The sequence below is a fragment of the Argentina silus genome (assembly GCF_951799395.1).
Source record: "Argentina silus genome assembly, chromosome: 7".
Lineage (NCBI taxonomy): Eukaryota > Metazoa > Chordata > Actinopteri > Argentiniformes > Argentinidae > Argentina > Argentina silus.
Window position 1 is genome coordinate 15,959,948 of NC_139661.1, and position 19,956 is coordinate 15,979,903.

The 19,956-nt window shown below is 46.4% G+C and overlaps 1 protein-coding gene across 1 annotated transcript in view; it reads right to left on the reverse strand.

Moving 5' to 3' along the window:
- The window catches only part of LOC310807470 (protein unc-13 homolog B-like), a gene marked incomplete at its 5' end in the record, with an annotated part of 116,480 nt that overhangs the window by 68,887 nt on the left and 27,637 nt on the right, over positions 1-19,956 (reverse strand). Inside the window, 4 exons of the mRNA XM_083673966.1 lie at positions 16,660-16,873; positions 18,306-18,341; positions 19,065-19,122; positions 19,941-19,956. The exon at positions 19,941-19,956 is cut by the window's right edge and continues 58 nt beyond it. Of these exons, the coding sequence (XP_083530092.1) occupies positions 16,660-16,873; positions 18,306-18,341; positions 19,065-19,122; positions 19,941-19,956 (324 nt within the window). The remainder of the gene's footprint in view (positions 1-16,659; positions 16,874-18,305; positions 18,342-19,064; positions 19,123-19,940) is intronic.

Below are 19,956 nucleotides of genomic sequence, written 5' to 3' on the forward strand. Positions count from 1 at the left end.
TCTGTATCTGTAGTTATAACCACAGGATCTTTGAATGATTCTTCAGGCTGCTCTGATATGACAGCAGTGTCAACTTCAGATTCCAAACCAGTCCTAACAGGTTCCATATCACCCTTCTCTGTTTCAATTGTTGTATCCATTGAAACTACAGATATATCACATTCCACTGGCTTTTCAAAATCTGTTTTCTCAGATTCAGCTATTTTCTCTGTTTCAACTATTTTCTCTGTTTCCACTGGTTCCTGGGGTTCCACTAATATTTCAGATTTTATAAGTTCAGTTAAATCCATTTGTTTCTCAGTTTCAGTGACAACAGCTGTGTATATTGATGTTTCAGTGTCTGTGTATATAGATTTTTCAGTGTCTGTAGATAAAGACTTTTCAGTGTCTGTAGATTCAGCTGGTGCTGAAAGGTGCTCGGGAAGTTCATCTGCTTTGGGTGAAGCCTCCACCTCTGAATCTATTGATGGAACTACATCTTTATTGATATCTCCATCAGTTACAGTGGTTTGTGTAATATCCTGCAGAGAGGAGTTTTGAATCTCTGAAACTGCAGACATAGTCTCAGAGGGTAGATTTTCCAGAGCCTGTCCCTCAATGTGTTGGTCCTTTTGAGCCAAAGTTTCATCAATTATATCTTTTACCTCTGAGGACGGTGCCTGCTCTGGGGAAATCTCTTCCTTTATAATAGCAACCTCTTGAGGCTTGGGTTCATCAGGCTTTTTATCCTCCATGAATGACATGCCAAGGATTCCAAAGCCACTAATTTTAGGTTTATTCTGATCAGGACCTCCACCAAGTGAAATCATGGAGGGGACTTTAAATATACCCTCTGGCTCAGGTGGTTTGGGGGCCTCTGGCTGTGCCCCTAATTGGGCCTGGTTGGGAGGAGGCTGTTGGCTCGGTCCTCCAAACATCGAAAACAGTCCTTTTCCTGGAGGCTCTTTGATTGCAGCTGCTGCTGCTGGCACTGGGCCTCTGGCACCAGATGGAGGCTGAGCACTAGGGCCCCCAAACATGGACATACCACCAAAAATAGATCCCCCAGCTGCAGGGGCAGGGGGTCTTGGCTGGGCCCCACCACCAGGAGGGCCCCTTGGGCTGGGTGGCTGCTGAGGAGCAGGCCCACCAAACATGGAAAATAGCCCTTTACCCGGAGGCTCTTTGGGTGGAGGACCTCTTGGTGGCATAGTCCCAGTCGTGGGACCTCTTGGGCCTGGTGGGGGCTGGGCAGCAGGTCCACCAAACATGGAGAATAACCCCTTGCCTGCCGGCTCTTTTTGGGCAGATGCTGGTGGTGCTGGGCCTCTAGGTCTCGGCGGAGCACTTGACCCACCAAACATTGAAAACAAACCAGCTCCAGGGGTTTCTTTATTGGGAGAAGAGGCAGGGAGAATGCCTCCGAGTATTGATGATCCACCCTGTGAATCACTGGCACTGGGGCCACCAAACATTGAGAATATACCTTTCCCTGGCTGTTCTTTGGGGGCTTCAGCCTCTGGTGGAGCAACCTCAGGAGCTTTCCCTTTGGTGGCCTCAGGACTGGCAGCTGGAGGATCACTGGTTGCTAAAACCTCACCTTTAACTTCAATAACCTCTGTTGCCTCTGAGGGTGTTACTTCATTAATCAAATATTTCTGTTCATCCTTCTGTGTGGGCTCCTCTGATGGTAGAATTTGTATCTCCTCTGAAGGTAGCGATTTGGGCTCCTTCGATTGGACGGTTTCAATTGTCATTTCATCCTGTGGTAAGACAGAGCTCTCAATGACCTCACAGGAGTCCTGACCTGCAGTGAGGGCCGCCTCATTGGGGGTAGCATTCTCAGGAACACTCACCTCTGGGGTCTCTTTCTCCTGTGTAGTGGGCTCACTTGACAACAGGGCATGTTGTTCACCAAAAGTTTCTTCCTCTGGTGTACTTGCAGTTGAGACCATTATATCAGGTATTAACTTCCCTTGACGGCGAAGCTCAGTCAAATCTATTTCACTATCAGATGGATGTCCCTGTGTATATTTGGGGAGAGATAAACGGCGAACCGGTATCTCCTCTTCTTCAGTGTCTTCAGCAACTTCAGTGGATATACTTTTGACTGCTTGAGTCTCTATGGATGTAGTTACTTCACTGTCTTCCACACCAAAAACTGCCTGAGGTGAAGCATCGACCTCTGATGAAATCTCTGTATGTGTAGTTTCTGTGGGACTGGATACTGGTGACAGTGGTTGGGCGGGCTCTGACCTAGATCCACTGAGCATAGAGACAATATATTTAGGTGGCATTTCAGTGGTTGGAGATGCTGCAGGAGTCTGCTCAGGGGACATTTGAGGACTTGTTTGTCCATACATTGACAGCGAGCGAGTCAATTCTTTAATTGGAGACGTAGCTGGTGACGTAGCATTATAAGCTGTTTCAGCCTCGAACGAGACAGACTGAGGGCTTGCTTCCGTTAATATTAAAGACATTCCTTTGTCTGGTGTTTCACTGGATGGGCTTAGAGCTGGTGTTACACCCGCCTGTATTGTATAAGGCTGAGAGGCTGGTGCAATAGACATGGAGAGAAATCCTTTAGTTGGAGTGTCACTGGAAGGAGAGACAGCAGGGGTTGAGATTGGAGATGGCTGAGGGCTGGTGCTATTTAACATTGACGCTATCCCTTTATCAAATGTGGGAGACGTAGCTGGAGTTGACCCTGGCTGGGAGGTCAAAGGAAGATCTTTCATAGTAGATTCAGATTGTGAGGCTTCAGCAAGTGTAGCTCCTACTTGGGTTGTATGTGGCAGGGCTCCACTGAGTGCATCTTTTTCTATGGTTGGAGAGGCAGCAGGGAATTCACTGGGTGACACCTGTGAACCTGACTTAGTTAATTCATAGACCACATCTGGTAGAACTCTGACAGATGATGAAGGCAAGGTATATGGCTTTGATGCCACTTGTGTTATGGTGGGTTCAGGGCTCACACTGATTTTTCCTTGCATTTCTACAGTTGGAGAACTTGCTGGGAAATACCCTGCATGTGCTACAGTACTGTAAGTGTGCTGTGTTGAAGGAGTCACCGGGGACATGGACTCAATGGACGTAGAAACAGATAGCATGCCAGGTGTTGTTCTCTGAAGAGGCTCATCAGGCAAAGTTGTGACAGCGCTTTCTGTTGACAACATTGGTGGTTGAGGAGCTGAGCAATTGTACATCGAGATCAAATGTTTGACTGATGAGGTGGAGGAAACTGCTGGTGTCTGACTAGGAGGCACCTGAGGGCTTGGAACAACAACCGTGGAGCCCCTTTCCTGTAATCCTGTCAACCCTGGTGCTGTAGGTGAGGGACTGTGTGGGGTGGTGGATTTAGAGTGAGAGGCTAAAGTGGTTGGAGGTATAGTTGATGATTTTAGCTGGATGGTAACTGCTTGTGGACTTGATATTGAGACATTCACAGGTTCCGCTATTATCCTTGGACTTGTAGGTGGTGCACTCCCCTGTATTTCCTGTGTACTGTTAATAGGTGGAGGAACAATTTGGGGCCCGTATATTAAAGGCTGCCCATAATTAGTCATTGCTCCATTCTCAAGTGGGCTATCCTTACCATAGCTACCAATTGTTGGCTGTTTGATAAGAATTTTCGGTCTGGAGGATACATCAAGTGGAGCATGTACAGGTTGCTGTTGTAACATAGGTGTCATTGCCTGAGGTCTATCCATGTAAACACTCCTGTCATATTGCTGTTGCGGTTGTTGTGGGACTGCTGTTTGAGTTACAAACTGAGGTGGTGTTCGAGGAAGTGGTTCAGGTTGTTTGTTCTGAATCACATGTGAACCACTCATATGATGATAAGCACTGTCTGGTGTGAAAGTAAGAGATGCCCTTCTGTCCTGAGGGACCTGAGGAGCAGGGGGTGTAGGTGGCTCCATGTGTTTTTGAATTAAACGACTATGAGGAGTTGAAGCACTATATAATGAATAATCCATTTCTGATGGTTCTATAGATCCCCTTCTGTATTGCATGCTGGGTTGCACATATGGCTGTTGGGCAATAGAAGATTGTTTGGACAGCGATGGTTTCTGAGAGGGAGAAACCGACATGTCTTGTCTGACTTCGATATGAGAAGCTGAGGACAGAGACTGTTGAAGATAATCATATTCATTATACACTGAGGGGGAGGAGCCTCTTCGAGAGGAGAGATCCTTCACTCCTTCCTCAGTTCTGATGATATGTCTGTCCTCTTGAATCTCTACCGTCAGATCAACAATCCCCTGAAGTGATTTATTTCCAGATACATTTCCAACATGTCTTCTCTCGAACTGTTCTTTCTTCACATTGGCATTAGTGAAATCCATAGGTGTCCCATCCTGCAATTCAGTGTCGCGACTGGCTATTTGGGGTGGTTTGGGGCTCTGTTTTGGTGAAAAGTCCATAGGTGTATTGTGAGATTGTGTTTCTTCGTATGGCTGCCTTGAGGCTGAGAAGACTCCATTGGTGTGATAAATAGGGATCTGCTGACGCAGAGGCTCAGTTGTATGAAGCCCATTCATGGATGGAATTTCCTGGTGGTGTGTCAATACTTGTTTTCGAGGTTGTTGCTCCTGGGGAGGTGGTTCCACAATCAAAGGAACACCAACTGACTCTTTCCTATTAATAGTTTGTCTGGTTTTCACCAGTGGCACAGGTCCAGTCGATGAGGGCTCAATGTGAATTTCAGCGGATTTATGCAGTAGTTTGGGTGACATATCCAAAGAGCCTGTAACAGCATTTGCTGGTGCTGAGGCTGGTTGATGAAGCTCAACACGGGGCTCTTGGCTTTTAGCCGGGACTTGAGGTGGCCTAGTAGGCTGCTCTTGAGGGGCAGGTGGTTCTACAATCAACGAAACACCAACAGACTTTTTCCCACCCAGTGCAGTGGCCATAGGCTTTTCCTTCACCAGTGACATTGCATCTGAATCATTAAACTCTGTCATCCTCTCTCTCTCAGGTTGTGCCCTCAGGTTTGGTGTTGGAGACATATCTAATGTTATTTTTATGGAGTTTGCTGGAGCTGAGGCTGTCTGATAAGGTCGCTGAGAAGGTTCCCTAGGCAGCACTGGGACAAAGACAGGGATTGTTTGCCCTATAACAGGACTTGGGGATCCAGCTCTATGTAATGACTGTTGTGTTTGAGGCTGCTTTTGATATGTTTGTTCATTGGGACTAGGCTGCTCCACTATTAACGGAACACCCACAGAGTCTTCTCTGGCGAGCTCTCTAGCTGTAGGTTTGGTCCTAACCAGTGAAATAACTCCAGTCTTGTTAAACTCATTTTCTTCAGATGACATCTGATATGGCATTGTGGATAGTTTGGGAGACATATCCAATGTTGCTTTGACAGCGTTTGCTGGGGCTGATGCTGTCTGACATGCTTGAAGAGAGGGCGACATAGTTAAGGTGGATTGGTTTGATAGAGAGGATTTCCTGGCGTGGACACTAGCCATGTTGTGGGGAGGGGTTTGCTGCTGTATAACAGGGTCAGTTTGGTCTACCCTGCTGCTCACATCCCATTGTGGAAGTGTTTTGGTCTGCCCTCCCAATTGTGCATCATTAACAAGGCTCTCTTCTGAGGGGAGATCCACCACTAGTGAGACGCCAATCGAATCATTCCTTGCAATCTCACGAGCACTTGGCTTGCTCCTTACAAGTGGTATTGCTTCAGTGGACGACCTCTCTACTGTTTCTTCAGTGGAGGGCTTCTCTAATGATTTGGTTTTAGAGGACATATCCAATGTTGCTGTGATTGAGTTGGCCGGTGCAGTGGCATCCAGAGATGGTTGCCTAGTTTGCATGGACCCACTGGACTGGATTGAGGGACGTTCCTGCGCAAAGACTGCCCTCTTATGGTCAACATGCATCTGCTGCTTAGGACCAGTCACAGTTTGTTGCTGAATTATGGATGGGGAATGTAATTGTAGCGGTTGCTGTCCCTCCATTTCAGAGGATTCAACTTTCACAGTCAGGTCAAGAGATTCATTACGGCTAAATCTCTCCTTTGAAGAATCATCAGTTGATGTTCTTCTCTTTAATAATGACATTGCCCCAGTGTCATTCTCTGGTGGAATATGAGCTATGATTTGAGATGGCTGGGAGCTTGGTTTTGGTGACATATCCAACGTGGCTGTGATTGAGTTAGCTGGAGCTGAAGCATTTTGATTAGACTGTGCAGATGTTGGCCTGTATGCAATGGACTGATTTGAAATAGATAATTCCTCTGAAAACACTGCCCTCTTGTAGTCAACATCCATCTGCTGCCTCAAAGCAGGGCCTACCACTGTGGAAGCAGTTTGTTGCTGAATAACGGATGGAGAATATAAATGTAGGGGTTGCTGTCCCTCTATTTCAGAGGATTCAACTTTCACGGTCAGGTCAAGAGATCCATTACGGCTAAACCTCTCCTTTGAAGAATCATCAGTTGATGTTCTTCTCTTTAATAATGACATTGCCTCAGTATTAACATTCTTTGATGGCACCTCAGATAAATTAGGAGACGTCTGGGTGGGTGGTTTTGATGACATATCCAATGTGGCTGTGACTGAGTTAGCTGGCGCTGAAGCCTTATGATAAGGTTGTGGAGATGCTTGCCTGGATCCAATGGACTGATTTGAAGAAGATAATTCCTGTGCAAAGAGTACCCTCTTACAGTCAACATGGATCTCTTGCCTCACAATAGGGCTTACCATTGGGGGACAAGACACTCTCCTCTGTTGAACAATAGATGGGGAATTGCATTGTGGAGGCTCATGTCCCTGCATTTCTGAGGATTCAACATTCACAGTCAGGTCAAGAGATCCCTGACGGGTAAACTTTGAATCATCAATTGAGGGTCTTTTCCTGACCAATGACAATCCCTCATTATTCATATTCTCTGATGGCACTGAAGGTAATGTAACAGAGGGCTTTGGAGATGGTTTTGAGGACATGTCCATTGCACCTCTGAAAGAGTTTGCTGGTTTGCTGTCAGTATGGTACGTCTGAGTTGATGTTCGCCTGACTAGTTGAGGTCTTTGGCTGGACATAGAGAGAGATTCATACCCAACTTTTATTTCTGGTCTCACTGGTGTAGTTTCAACCCTAATATTTGGGCTGGGTAATCTTCTCGCTGGTGTAGAATCAACCCTAACATTTGGGCTCTGTGATCTTGTCATTGGTGTAGAATCAACCCTAATATTTGGGCTGGGTAATGTTCTCGCTGGTGTAGAATCAACCCTGATATTTGGGCTGGGTAATGTTCTCGCTGGTGTAGAATCAACCCTGATATTTGGGCTGGGTAATGTTCTCGCTGATGTAGAATCAACCCTGATATTTGGGCTGGGTAATGTTCTCGCTGGTGTAGAATCAACCCTGATATTTGGGCTGGGTAATGTTCTCGCTGGTGTAGAATCAATCCTGATATTTGGGCTGGGTAATGTTCTCGCTGATGTAGAATCAACCCTGATATTTGGGCTGGGTAATGTTCTCGCTGGTGTAGAATCAACCCTGATATTTGGGCTGGGTAATGTTCTCGCTGGTGTAGAATCAATCCTGATATTTGGGCTGGGTAATGTTCTCGCTGGTGTAGAATCAACCCTAATATTTGGGCTGGGTAATCTTACTGCTGGTGTAGTTTCAACCCTAGTATTTGGGCTGGGTGATCTTACTGCTGGTGTAGTTTCAACCCTAATATTTGGGCTGGGTGACCTTGTCGTTGGTGTAGTTTCAGCCCTAACATCTGGGCTGGGTGATCTTCTCATTGGTGTATAGTGTGGTCCAGTGTATCTGGGAGAGGGCTGAGGAACTCTTGATACCCTTTGGGAGGGAGATTCATCCACAATTTCAGCAATAGTCCATTCAGGCTCCTCCTCCTGCTCAATCTCTTTAGTCAAATTAACAGCTCCAACTGGTTTCTGCTCAGTGGTAGTTGCCTCGTTCTCCGTAACTCTCTTTAACTTGTACTTTGTGAAATCAACAACCTTCTCTTTATGCAATTGAGCGGATCTTTCCATTTTCTTTAATGTATCCCCCTGTTTTATGCCTGTGTCTCCTTTAGATATGGTTGTAGAAAAGTCCAGGGCCCTGTTGCTTAATTGAGAGTCTGCTGGTTTGCTGCGATAAAGGGACATATTACCACATGCTAAACTTGCATTATCTTTCATTATATGTAATTGTGGTATGGGTGACTGAGCTGATTTCAGAGTTTGTTGTTGATCTGGTGAGGGAGATTTCTGGCCGCCCTCCACATTAGCAGTGTTGGCAGTACTTAAAGACGTGGGTCCATATCCAGCAGGTTGGGTTGGATTCATCCCTATGGCAGGGGTTGTTCTGTTTGCCTGCTTTATTGGTGTGGAATCACGTGACTGGGAGGGTTGTCTTGCAAGTTGTGGCCTCTGTGGTGATGAAACTGATAGGGAACCTACAGCTGCAGTGGGGTGCGTGGGTAATATTCGTCCAGAGGCTGTGGTGGCTGGCTTTGAAACCTGTTGCCCTGTGGACTGAGCTACACTACTTGGAGTATCCTCTTTCACAATTTTTGATTTCAAACTCTGTAAGCCATAGGAGAGCATACCCTTTGCCTGTTGGTCAAAGGAAGTCAACTCCTGAGTAGGGGGCTGTGTAGGTGTTTTATCAGCTACTGGAGTGACAGGAAGTCTTCTGCCTGCTGGTAGTGATCCAGGGGCTGAGGGAGGTTCAGGGAGCATTCTAGCAGCAGTGGAAGCCACTGGAATCCTACTAGAATTTGTAGTTGAGTTTGATGATGTAGTTACTTTGTTTATATTAGAATCAGGAGACCTGCTAACTAACTCCCCAACAGCTGAACACATGGACGATGTCTTCTGTTTAAGCTGGTCGACATACGTTTCATCTGCAGGCCCTATCTTAATTTCAGGAACTGGAGAACGGCTGTTTAGAGAGGGATGTTGTCCATAATTCCTTTGATAATTTGGAGGTGTGTTAAAGGTGTTATAGGAGGGTGTGGAGATCTCTTTTATTCCCTGATTTTTCCAATAGGGTCCTCCTCCTCCCTGATTACTCTTCAGTGTATTTAAAGTGAGATCAGCAGCCTCTAATGGCTCCTCATGAGAATAAAAACCAGATTGTTCTGTATCAATGTTGACCTTTTTAAGGGTACATGCAGAAAAGTCTACAGGCTGCTCTGTCTGAGATACTATGGACTCCTGGAACATCTGAGAGAAACTTTCCAGGTTCATATTCATTATCTTATCCCCTTTTTGGAAGGCAGATGTGAGGTTCACAGGAGCATTCAAGAGCTGAGATTCTGTCTGTTGCTGACCAAGATGCCAGTGGATATCATTCTCATCAAAGAGAGGAATCTTAAAGCCACAGAGGATGACTTTATCTTTTTCTTTATGCTTTAACATTTTAGCAATGTTTTCAGTGATTTGCCCTAAGGCTTGTACATGTTCATCCTCTGGTGCAGAACAAGCATAAAGGTGCTTACCAGCTCTGTCAGTCAATAGAGAGTAAATGAACTCTTCATCTGTATAAACATAATATCCACAGTCCCCTGTCTCTGCTGGCCACCACATGCCTTGCTCCAACAGAGAGAGCCACTGCTCGTACCATTCAGAGTCCTCTGACAAAATATCTTCTGTATCTGTATCTTTTTTTATTCCTGCAGAACTGCTTAAGTCCATAGCACCATGGGTCAAATCCACTGGACCCTTTTTAACTGCAAGTCGTTTGAAAAAATCAGTCGCTAATTTCCGATCAAACTCTTTACTTGCTGGTGAGGCACTGTCAATTCCATTTGTATTAACTACGTTGCTGATTTCATGGGTACTGCTTTCAGTAAGTGATTGGCACCGATGGAGCTTTTCTTTTTTCTTTTCTTTGCATAGATTCATGGCTTTAACAATCCAGGGTGTTTTGTTCCCGATCCCATCTTCATTGCTAAGGTCATTCAAACTGTTCCAGGGCTTCTTGTTCCTGCTAGTCATGTCAAACAACACAAGATCCTCTTCCTCAGGTTCAGAAAAGCCAGTTTGGTCGGTCATGTCTCTCCAAGGATGTGAGGGGATGTGGAACTGACTGGTGTTCATGTCTTTTGGGTTCCACCACCCATAGGTTTCCAAGGACGACTCTCCATTTGTTGGCTGTATATACCCTTGCCCTGCCTGGTAACATTCTTGAAGTTCAGTGGCTAGCGCTTCAGCCAGAGCATAGTCATTGAGCTGTTGCCAAAGGAGGGCCTCTATGAGACATTGATGCTCATAGAGCTCTGGAGGAATAACACCATGCTCTGCAAAGCTATACAGTAGCTCCTGGTAACCATATTGTTCTGCTGTGCCATACAACAGGCGGTTTACCTCCTCAAGGTAATGCTGGGTGGAGGGTATAGTAGGATTCTGCATACTGTGTGAATGTTGAGTCGCCTGACTAGGATGAACACTAGCAGTGTTTGTGTGCACACTTGTTGCGCTGGTTGAGGGAGCACTGCAGGGGACTTCATCTTTGTTTTGCTTATGAAGTAAACGGTCAAAAAAACTATTTTCTGTTTCCTTCCCAGTGCTTGGGGTGCTGCTGTCATTAGTCCCTGACTTAAAAATACTGGAAAGCAAACCAGGTGAGCTGCCACTAGTGCTAGTATTTGGTTCATCCTTCGCAGGTGGGGACATGGGTGTTTCCTGTGCCTTGGACTTTGGCGCCTCATCTGTTCCACCAAAACGTCTAGAGAGAAAACCTTTCTTTTCAGGGGGTTTTGTTTCTTTGTCTGACCCACCATCCTGAGAGGACTGGTGCTCCACCACCTGTTTGGCCCGCTGAATCTGGGGTCTTCCTTGTCCAGGTTTATTACCACCTGGACGTATTTGCTGTTGTTGCTCCTCTGGTTGTTGAGTTTGAATATTTGATGTCTGCTCCTCTGTTGTGGCTGTATGCTTGTTAAACAGCCCAGAAAACAGTCCTCCTGATTCAGTCTGAGGTGGATTTTGGCCAGGCTTATTTGATGGTTGACTAGTTTGTGATGACTGACGCTGCAGAGGTTCAATATCTGCTGTGGTGAGCTTCAGAAAACCAGAGATCAGACCTACAGTTTGACTAGGCTGCAGAGCTGTCCCTTGTTGAGGGGTCTGGTTGTTGGCTTGCTGCAGTGAAGGGGATGGATGGTTAGCAGGTGCATTTTCAAGGCTTGTTTTGAAGAGTCCTGAGAGGAATCCTCCTTGTTGGTTAGGTTGGGTGGGGGCCTGCTGGGGACCAGACTGTGGCGAAGCCTGTTGGGGTGCGCTGTCAGCAGCTGCTAACTTGTTGAAAAACCCAGATAAAAGTCCTCCCTGCTGTGGCTCTGGTGCTGCAGAACCAGGTTGTGGGGGGATCTGATTTTGCCTCTGCAGGGGCTGTCTGTTACCCTGTTGTTGTTGCTGTTGTGGTTGTTGTTGTTGTTTTTGCTGGTTTGGTCGATTACCACGTGGCCTCTGTTGCTGTGGTGGAGGGGATGGGCTATTGGAAAATAGCCCAGAGAAGAAACCGCCTTGTTGTGTCAGTGGTTGCTGGGGTGCATTTGGACTTGGTCCAGACGCTTGTTGCTGGCCAGGTTGACCACCTGGTGGCGGTTGAGAGGGTATGATATCGTCTACAATCTTGTTGAAAAATCCTGATAGCATCCCCCCAGGCCCACTAGGAGGTTGCTGTGGGGGAACCTGGGGTTGTCTCTGCAGGTTTTGCCTGTTAGCTTGCTGCTGATTAGGCTGGCTCCCAGGAAGGCCAGGGTTGTGTTGCTGTTGTTGTTGTTGTTGTTGTTGTTGTTTTTGTTTTTGTTGTTGTTGAGATGGAGGGGCTTGGCTGGGAGTAGCATTATCTGGAGCCCCCATGCCAAACAGGCCTGAGAGGAATCCTCCTTGCTGGGGATGTGGTTGTTGTGGTAGTTTTTGTGTTTGGTTGGGCCCTTGGCTTCCTGCTGCTGGATGTGTCTGAGGCTGTGTAGGTTCTGTTGAAGTTATCTTATTGAAGAAGCCAGACAGCATCCCACTTGGTTGTTGAGGTTGTTGATTAGGTTGAGTTCCAGGGGCACCTTGTTGTGGATGTGGTGGGGCAGGCTGTGGCTGGTTTGATGGCTGCTGGTCTGGACCCCCTGGTTGTTGCTGCTGTTGGTCAGGTTGAGATTGATCGGTTGTAGGATGGTTATCTGCAGAGGTTAATTTCATTAGTCCTGACAGAAAACCTCCTTGTTGACTTGGAGGAGCAGCACCTTGTGTGGAGGGTTGTTCCTCCCCTGGCCTGTTAGCTTGCTGTTGATCAGCCTGACCAGACTGGGGCCCTGATGTTGTCTGAGGAGACACAGTGTCAGTGGCTCGTTTAAAAAGCCCAGAAAATAATCCTCCAGATTGAGTGGGGGGTGGGGGGGAAGCAGCCTGGGCTGGGGTGTTCTCACCTTGCCCTTGTGCATTTACTGTAGTTTGGCTAGCTTGGCTGTCCAGAGGCACTGACTGTGGCTGTGTTACAGGAGCCTGGCCACTCTCTGACACATTATCAGCTGAGGCAAACTTCAAAAATCCAGACAGTAAACCTCCCTGTTGAGGAGCTGCAGAACCTTGTTGTGTCTGGTTGGTAGCAGACTGTGGAGCTGATGAAAATAGGCCTGAGAACAACCCACCCTGTTGTGGCTGACTAGCACTTCCCTGGGCTTTGTCACCATCTTCTGTTGATGTTAATTTTAACAGCCCAGAGAGAATTCCCTGAGACTGTGACTGGTCCTCAGGTTTGTCCTGAGAATCAGACATAGGCTTAGGTTGCTCTCCGGGTGCTAATGTCTCATCTATAGGATCTGTGCCTTCTTGTTTTTCAGATGCCACCTCATCAGCAGGCAAGTCAGATTTGGTCTGGTCGCCCTGTGTCACAGTGGGTGTAGCCTGTGGTTTTGCAGGTTGCTGACCTGCTGGCTCATTTGGGGATGCTTTGAATAGGTTTGAAAACCACCCTGTGTCCGTGTTCCCTTTGGACACACTTTCAAGTAGTGCTGCGCGGCTTGGGGAGGGGGTTCTAGCCGTGCTGGGCGGTGCATCTTTTTTAGGGGCGTTGACATCCTCACCAGAAGCCAACTTAAGAAACCCTGAGAGCATGCCCCCCTCTGCTTTGGGTGCTTGTGGAGTGGATACATTTTCAGAAGAGAAAAATGGGAGCTTCAATTTACTTCCCAGAAATGACTCCTCTGAAGGTTTTTCTGTTCTCACGTCCTCTGCTGACTTGAACATGGAGAGAATTGAAGGCGCAGGTTGTGGGGTCTCTTCCTGGGCAGGCTTTTCAGGTGGGGTTGGGGAACTGGAAGGTGATATGAGTGATGTGAGTGATTTCCTAAAGGGGCTGAAGAACCCTGTGTCTTCTGCAGTTTCCGTTTTTGGCTCAGAAATTGTTGGCGTCACTCTCTGTGGAACGTCAAGAATCTCCCCAGATGACTCAGTTTCCGGAAAAAGTTCCACCGATCCACTTCCTGAACCAGGATACAGTTCCACTGATCCACTTCCGGAACAAGGATACAGTTCCACTGATCCACTACCTGAACCTGAGAAAAGTTCTACTGATCCACTTCCGGACCTCTCACCAGAGGATTGTCGCTCTGACTGTGAGCCTGGCCTATCAGGACTTTTGGATCTATCCACCGACCCTTGTCTGGATCCACTGTCTGCTGCAGACCCACTCCTCTCCAATGGTGGCTGGGATGAGGGTGGCTGGGGTGACGTTTCTCCAGACGATGGCTTGCTGGAGAAAAGCCTCATGGGGCTAAGCCGTCCTAACACAGAGTCAACCACAGAGGATGATTGATTAGTGGTGGACTCCTGATGTTGGCCTCCACTCATAGGGCTAAGCCTGCCTAACATAGAATCAACAATAGATGAAGATGTGGACGCCTGGTTTTGACCACCACTAATGGGGCTAAGCCTCCCTAACATAGAATCAACAATAGATGAAGATGTGGACTCCTGGTTTTGACCACCACTAATAGGGCTAAGCCTCCCTAACATAGAATCTACAAAAGAGGAGGGTTGGTTCGTGGTGGACTCCTGATTGTGTTCCTCAGCCACAGCTGGAGCCGGTTCATGAGGGGCAGGAGGAACGATGGCAATCGGGGGAGCAGAGCCACCAGATTTGGGAATGAAAGAGAACAGTTTGGATATACCAGATGGTTCCTGTGGTGGAACTGGGGAGGCAGATGGAGCTGAGATGTCAGAGGTTTCAGTGGCTTCAGCAGTCGGCTTGGAACCTCTAATGGAACTAAATAAGGAGCTCATTACATTCTTCACCCCAGCAAGGCCATGCTCAACAGCTGTGTCATCTTTAGCTTCAGCTGGTTTGGCCTCATCAGTGCTTTTAACCTGCTCTGTCAGGTCAACATCAGTTGTTGGCAACTGGGGGATTTCAACATCAGTTGGCAATGGTGGAAGTTCAACATCCGTTGGCAATTGGGGGATTTCAACATCAGTTGGCAATGGTGGAAGTTCAACATCAGTTGGCAATTGGGGGATTTCAACATCAGTTGGCAATGGTGGAAGTTCAACATCAGATGGCAATGGTGGAAGTTCAACATCAGTTGGCATTGGTGAGGGTTTAACATCAGTTGGCAATGGCGGAAGTTTCCTCCTGGGTGACTTAGGTAGCGAGCCATACTTGCTTATCTCATCTTCCTTCTTAGCCAGGTATTCAGACACAGAGTGAACCAAGTTTTGAAGTTCACCCATGGTGTCCACATATTCTTCGTTCGGCTCTTCCTCTGGGGATAATGGAGGATCTGGTCCGTGACCCGGCCTCCCATCATTGCAGTAGCCTTGTGCTCCATGAGGGGATACATCTCTGTCTGGGTAGTAGTAACTTTCATATTCATACGTGACATCCCCTTCAATGAATGTCATGTCATCCACCTCGTCCTCGGACCCAAAGGAGAACTGCATCTCATCCGACTCATCCGACACTGAACCATACTCGCTCCTTGCACTGATGATCCTAGCAGCCTCTTCCCTGGCGGCCTCCTCCTCCTGGAAGGCTGCATAGTTCTCCAGCGTGTCCTCCAGTAAGGTTGTAGCCCACAACCTGGTTTTATACAGAAGACCCTCCTGTTCCACCTTCTGCTGACGAAGCTGCTTCACCGAGGGAATGATGTCGATTTCAGGAGGGGACGACTCGTCCTCGAAGCTGCCCGCCTCTCTATAGACAAGACGAACCTCTCCGCTGCCAAGGCCATGCCTTTTCACGCAAGGCCTCTCCGTGTCGTCGACCTCCTCTGGCTCTTCCTCCGGGGACATCACATCACACTCCACCGTCTGGTAGAAGCGGCTGCCTGTGGCCTCGCCAGGGCTGTTGTTGATGCGGTAGATGATGCTCTTGTCCTCATCCACGTCCCACGTCTTATGCTCACGGTCGAGGTAATCGTCAAGGACTCCACCGTCTGCCACTTTATATTTGCTCTCCCAGTCCTCCACGCCCATGCCCGAGTCTACAGGGATAATTCTGGTCTTTCCTTTACTCTTTGAACGTCTACGCTCACACAGACATAAAAGAAAGAGGCCATGCAGAGAGGAATGGAAAATATTGCGAAAGAAAAAAAAAAAGAAGATAAAGGTTAGCTGTGAGAAATTAGGAGGACAATTTGTCAAAAGAAAAGAGAAGGTGGACTCTTTGAAAGATAATAAAAAGCAAGACATAAAAAGACAGCAATTAAAATGGATGAGGCTGGATAAATGTGTGTCTTACTGGTAGCTAAACAAGTGTTTTGTTGTGTAATACTATTGTATACCTTTAACACCGTATCCAATTTGCGCTGCAATCTTCTGCTGTAATTTGATTCACGCAGACAACCATCAATTTTGAATCAAAGGCTATAGTAACTGTGTTGAAAGAATGGTCTGACTGTTAAACATAAACAAAAATCTAAGGCTTCCCACCAGCCTAAACCTCTACTTACTTTCATAAATCTTTCAATACCAATCATATTTTCATAAGGATATTCTTTCACACACTGCATTTCAAAACCATCAGTGCACAATGTAAGCTGGCAACCTGGCAAGCCTGTCTCTAAGCCTCTATCTTCTTTGAAAAAAGAATTGATTCAACACTGTGATTCACAAACGTCGTAGCCAATCACAATCGGTCAATGATCAAAGAAACTGAATAAATAACTTATATAAAAAAGAAAATAAACAAAAAAGGAAAAACAATACATACATAGTGTTGTACCTGCCATCCCACAACCTGTGTCCCCTAACCCTCCCTGGCCAGCCCCCACCCAAGCCAAGCTAAGCCTCCGTTTTCAACGGAGAGAGCATAGAGAGCACACATAAAAAAAACATTTCAAAACCCAAGGTTAAGAGTATTTGATTCGGCAAGTGGAAAACTGCATTAGGAGTCCCTTGAGTGCGGTTAGTTTAATTCTCAGCCACTAATCCTGTATCTGCTTTCACATCAGAGCAACAGGAGGATGCACCTCCGCTACTTGAGTTGAGCTGCATAATCAGATTACTCAGCCAGACACAAAATGGACACGGTGCGTGCGTGTGTTTGTGTGTGTGTGTGTGTGTGTGTGTGTGTGTGTTTGTGTGTGTGTGTGTGTGTGTCTGTGTGTGTGCACGAGTGTGCATGCATGCGTGTGTGTGTGTGTGTGTGTGTGTGTGTGTGTGTGTGTGTGTGTGTGCACGAGTGTGTGTGCGTGTGTATGCGCTTGTGTACCTGGTCCCCCTGGTTTCTCTGTAGTCCAGTTCATAGCTCTGTATGGAGTCTGATTCTCTAGAGAGGGCTTGGTGCTGCGGCCTGCGGCCTATGGGGTACTGGTGCACTGAGGAGTTGGGCTGAGGCGTGGTGTGGTATCGAGGGGGCCGACTGCTGGTCTCACTGCGGTAGTCACTGTCACGATCATCCACAGCACTGTCGTGGTCGTCCATAGCTGGGGGGGACAGGGGATGGGAGTGACAGGGGACGGGGAACAGGGGATGGGAGGGACGGGAGACAGGGGGGACGGGGGACAGGGGATGGGAGGGACGGGAGACAGGGGGGACGGGGGACGGGGGACGGGGGACAGGGGTTGGGAGGGATGGGGGATGGGGGATGGGGGGAGGTGGGGGACAGGGGACGACACAAAACCAGGTCAGCAAACACGGAAGAAATTATGACATAAACATGGATCTCTTAAGCTGCTATAAAAAAGTTATATTAATTTGGTGAAATCTATAAAAACCATTATGCCAAAATATTAAAACATAGTTGAGTTTCGCCTGAGGACTTGTATAATTTAAACTAGAATTTCAAATCATAGAGCATTCATTAGAAATGCATTGTTGTTTTTCATAAAGCCTTGAAGGTTTACAGTGTAAACAAACAATGGAGTAAAACAAGCTTATATGTTAGGTTCTGATGGGATAAGACAGTTGAACTAAGCTTATGAGGCACTAAGATAATGAGGCACTAAGCTTAAGAGGCATTAATAACTTCAATAATCTTCATTAATCAAAAATATCCTTCAATAATCAATGTATCATTCATGGCTATGTATCATTCATTTAAAAGTCAATCCCAGATTGCCCCTTTAATGCATTGAACAATAAGTTAAATGGACAAGAAATTGAGGAGTTCCATGTGCACTCACTTTTCAACTAGATGTCTAAATTCACCCTCATTACCAGTAAAGTCTATGATTGACAGGGGAAACTAAAATATTGGTCAGACTGTTGGCTGCACAGTAACTGTTGCAAGTCAGTGAGTTTAGAGTTGTGCTGGTCTGTAGCTCCATCTAGTGGCCAGCTAAGGGAACCCAACATGACTGTAAAGGCACAAGTCAAGGATCTGGTTCTGCTAGTCAGCACGTCATTCATCCAATAGTGTATTCTTTTGTCGTAATCTGACGAAGCAAAACAACATTGTGGGGAATGCCATTACTGAGAAGATACATAGGGGAGAGAGAGAGAGAGAGAGAGAGAGAGAGAGAGAGAGAGAAAGAGAGCAAGAGAGAGAGAGAGCAAGAGAGAGAGAGAGAGAGAGAGCAGGAGAGAGAAAGAGATAGAGAGAGCAGGAGAGAGAAAGAGAGAGAGAGAGCAGGAGAGAGAGCAGGAAAGAGACCAGGAAAGAGAAAGAGAGAGAGAGCAAGATAGAGCGAGAGAGAGAGAGAGAGAGAGAGAGAGAGAGAGAGAGAGAGAGAGAGAGAGAGAGAGAGAGAGAGAGAGAGACCATGATGAGAGACACAGAACATAACATGCACTGGGCACAAGGGGAAAGAGGCAGCCATAGAAACAGAGAACAGAATGAAAAAAATAAGTAAAAAGGAGAGGAAAAAAGGAGAATAAAGTAGATAGAAGAAGAGAGAAGTGAGCGGAGGTACATACTCTGCTGTTCGCTCCATCCGAAATAACTCCAGTTGCCTGGTGGCGGGCGGTGGAAGCAAGTGTTTAAAGGATGAAAACAAATTGCGCCACGACAGTGGAGGATTAAGTCATTGGTATACAAAGTCTGCCAGCGTAGGGAACATCTCGTTACAATCATGCTGTGGCCTATTCACCTATTCACCAAAGCACTGAAACCAACGCTTGTGTTTAAAGAATAGCAAAAACATGATGACGGTGATGATGATGTGACCAAAACAAACCAACTTGTTAAAATTGAGTTGCTGACCAAGTTGTCTAAGGTAAGCACAGTTTAGTGAATGTCAAACTCTTTTTTAGTGATATAATTTTTTGAAAAGAGATGGAATTATGGAGAGAAATACTGAATGGGAGATGTGAAATAAGAATGGATGGATGAAAAGAGAAAAAGAGAAACGATGAAGTGAAGTGAAGAGAAGGCAGGATGGATGATCAAGGTAGAATCGGAAAGGATTTCTAGTAACTGATGTACTTGTTCTCCCAGGTGCAAAAAGAAAGAAGAAGAATGAAAATGAACATGTGGGGTGCATAAGAAGTGTGATGTCACCATGACCAGGACCAAAAGAAGAAGATGTTCTCACTTCTTTTGTATGAGAAAGTTGCGAACGTGCACGAACACACACACACATACACACACACACATACACACACACACACACACACACACACACACACACACACACACACACACACACACACACACACCAGCAAGGCAAGACTTACAGCATTGAGAGGGTGCCGATGCCATACGCCTTCTCTGAACCTCTTCCTGTAATGGATACTGAGAACGAAAGATGAGAGAGAGAGAGAGAGAGAGAGAATGAGAAATGCTTAAAAGTAATACGAAAAAGTTATAAGTGCAAGCAAGAAATTAACAACTCTTTACAATACTCAGTACTACTTAGAACCACTTCATTCATAAAGAAAATCAAGAATTAATGAACAATCCAAAAGTATGTGCAGTGAATAAGATTGTTGTAATAACGTTTTAGCACCACAAGGTGGAACCAGCGAGCTACTGGAGCCTGACAACATTACGGTTACATCGTATGACCCAGAACATCCTGAGCAACAACTTTACATGCAGCTAGAATAAAAAATTCAGGAGAATCTATTCTAAAGCAAGAAACCCCTGTAATGCTGGGGGAATAAGAGCTACCCTGGAGCCCTGGGACCATGTAGGCTGCTCACTGCTAACCGTTTTTTACTGACAATAATGAAAATATGCACTCTATAAAAACAGTCGCCAAAGGCTGCAATCATCATTTCTACTGTAATGTTCTGCGATGAAATAGCAGCGAAGTAGTATGGAAGTTCAATTTGTTCCATATACTTTCAGTACCTCAGAAAGCCCTGTTATATCAAGGTGTTAACCCAGACACTACCCTGGTCTTCCAGTTATACCAAAGGGTTATATTTTATTGATTGTGTTTGACCATTATTTATCCAGGTTAGTCTCATTGAGTTGAATCTATTTTTCAAGAGAGACCTGGTCCCAGGCAGGTTGACCCAGAAACTACAGTACCCAGGTCTGCCTTATGTAAATGGTCTAGTAGAGACACGATGGTGCGGTAGCACAGAACCATATAGTGGACTTACCTCATCATGTATCCGC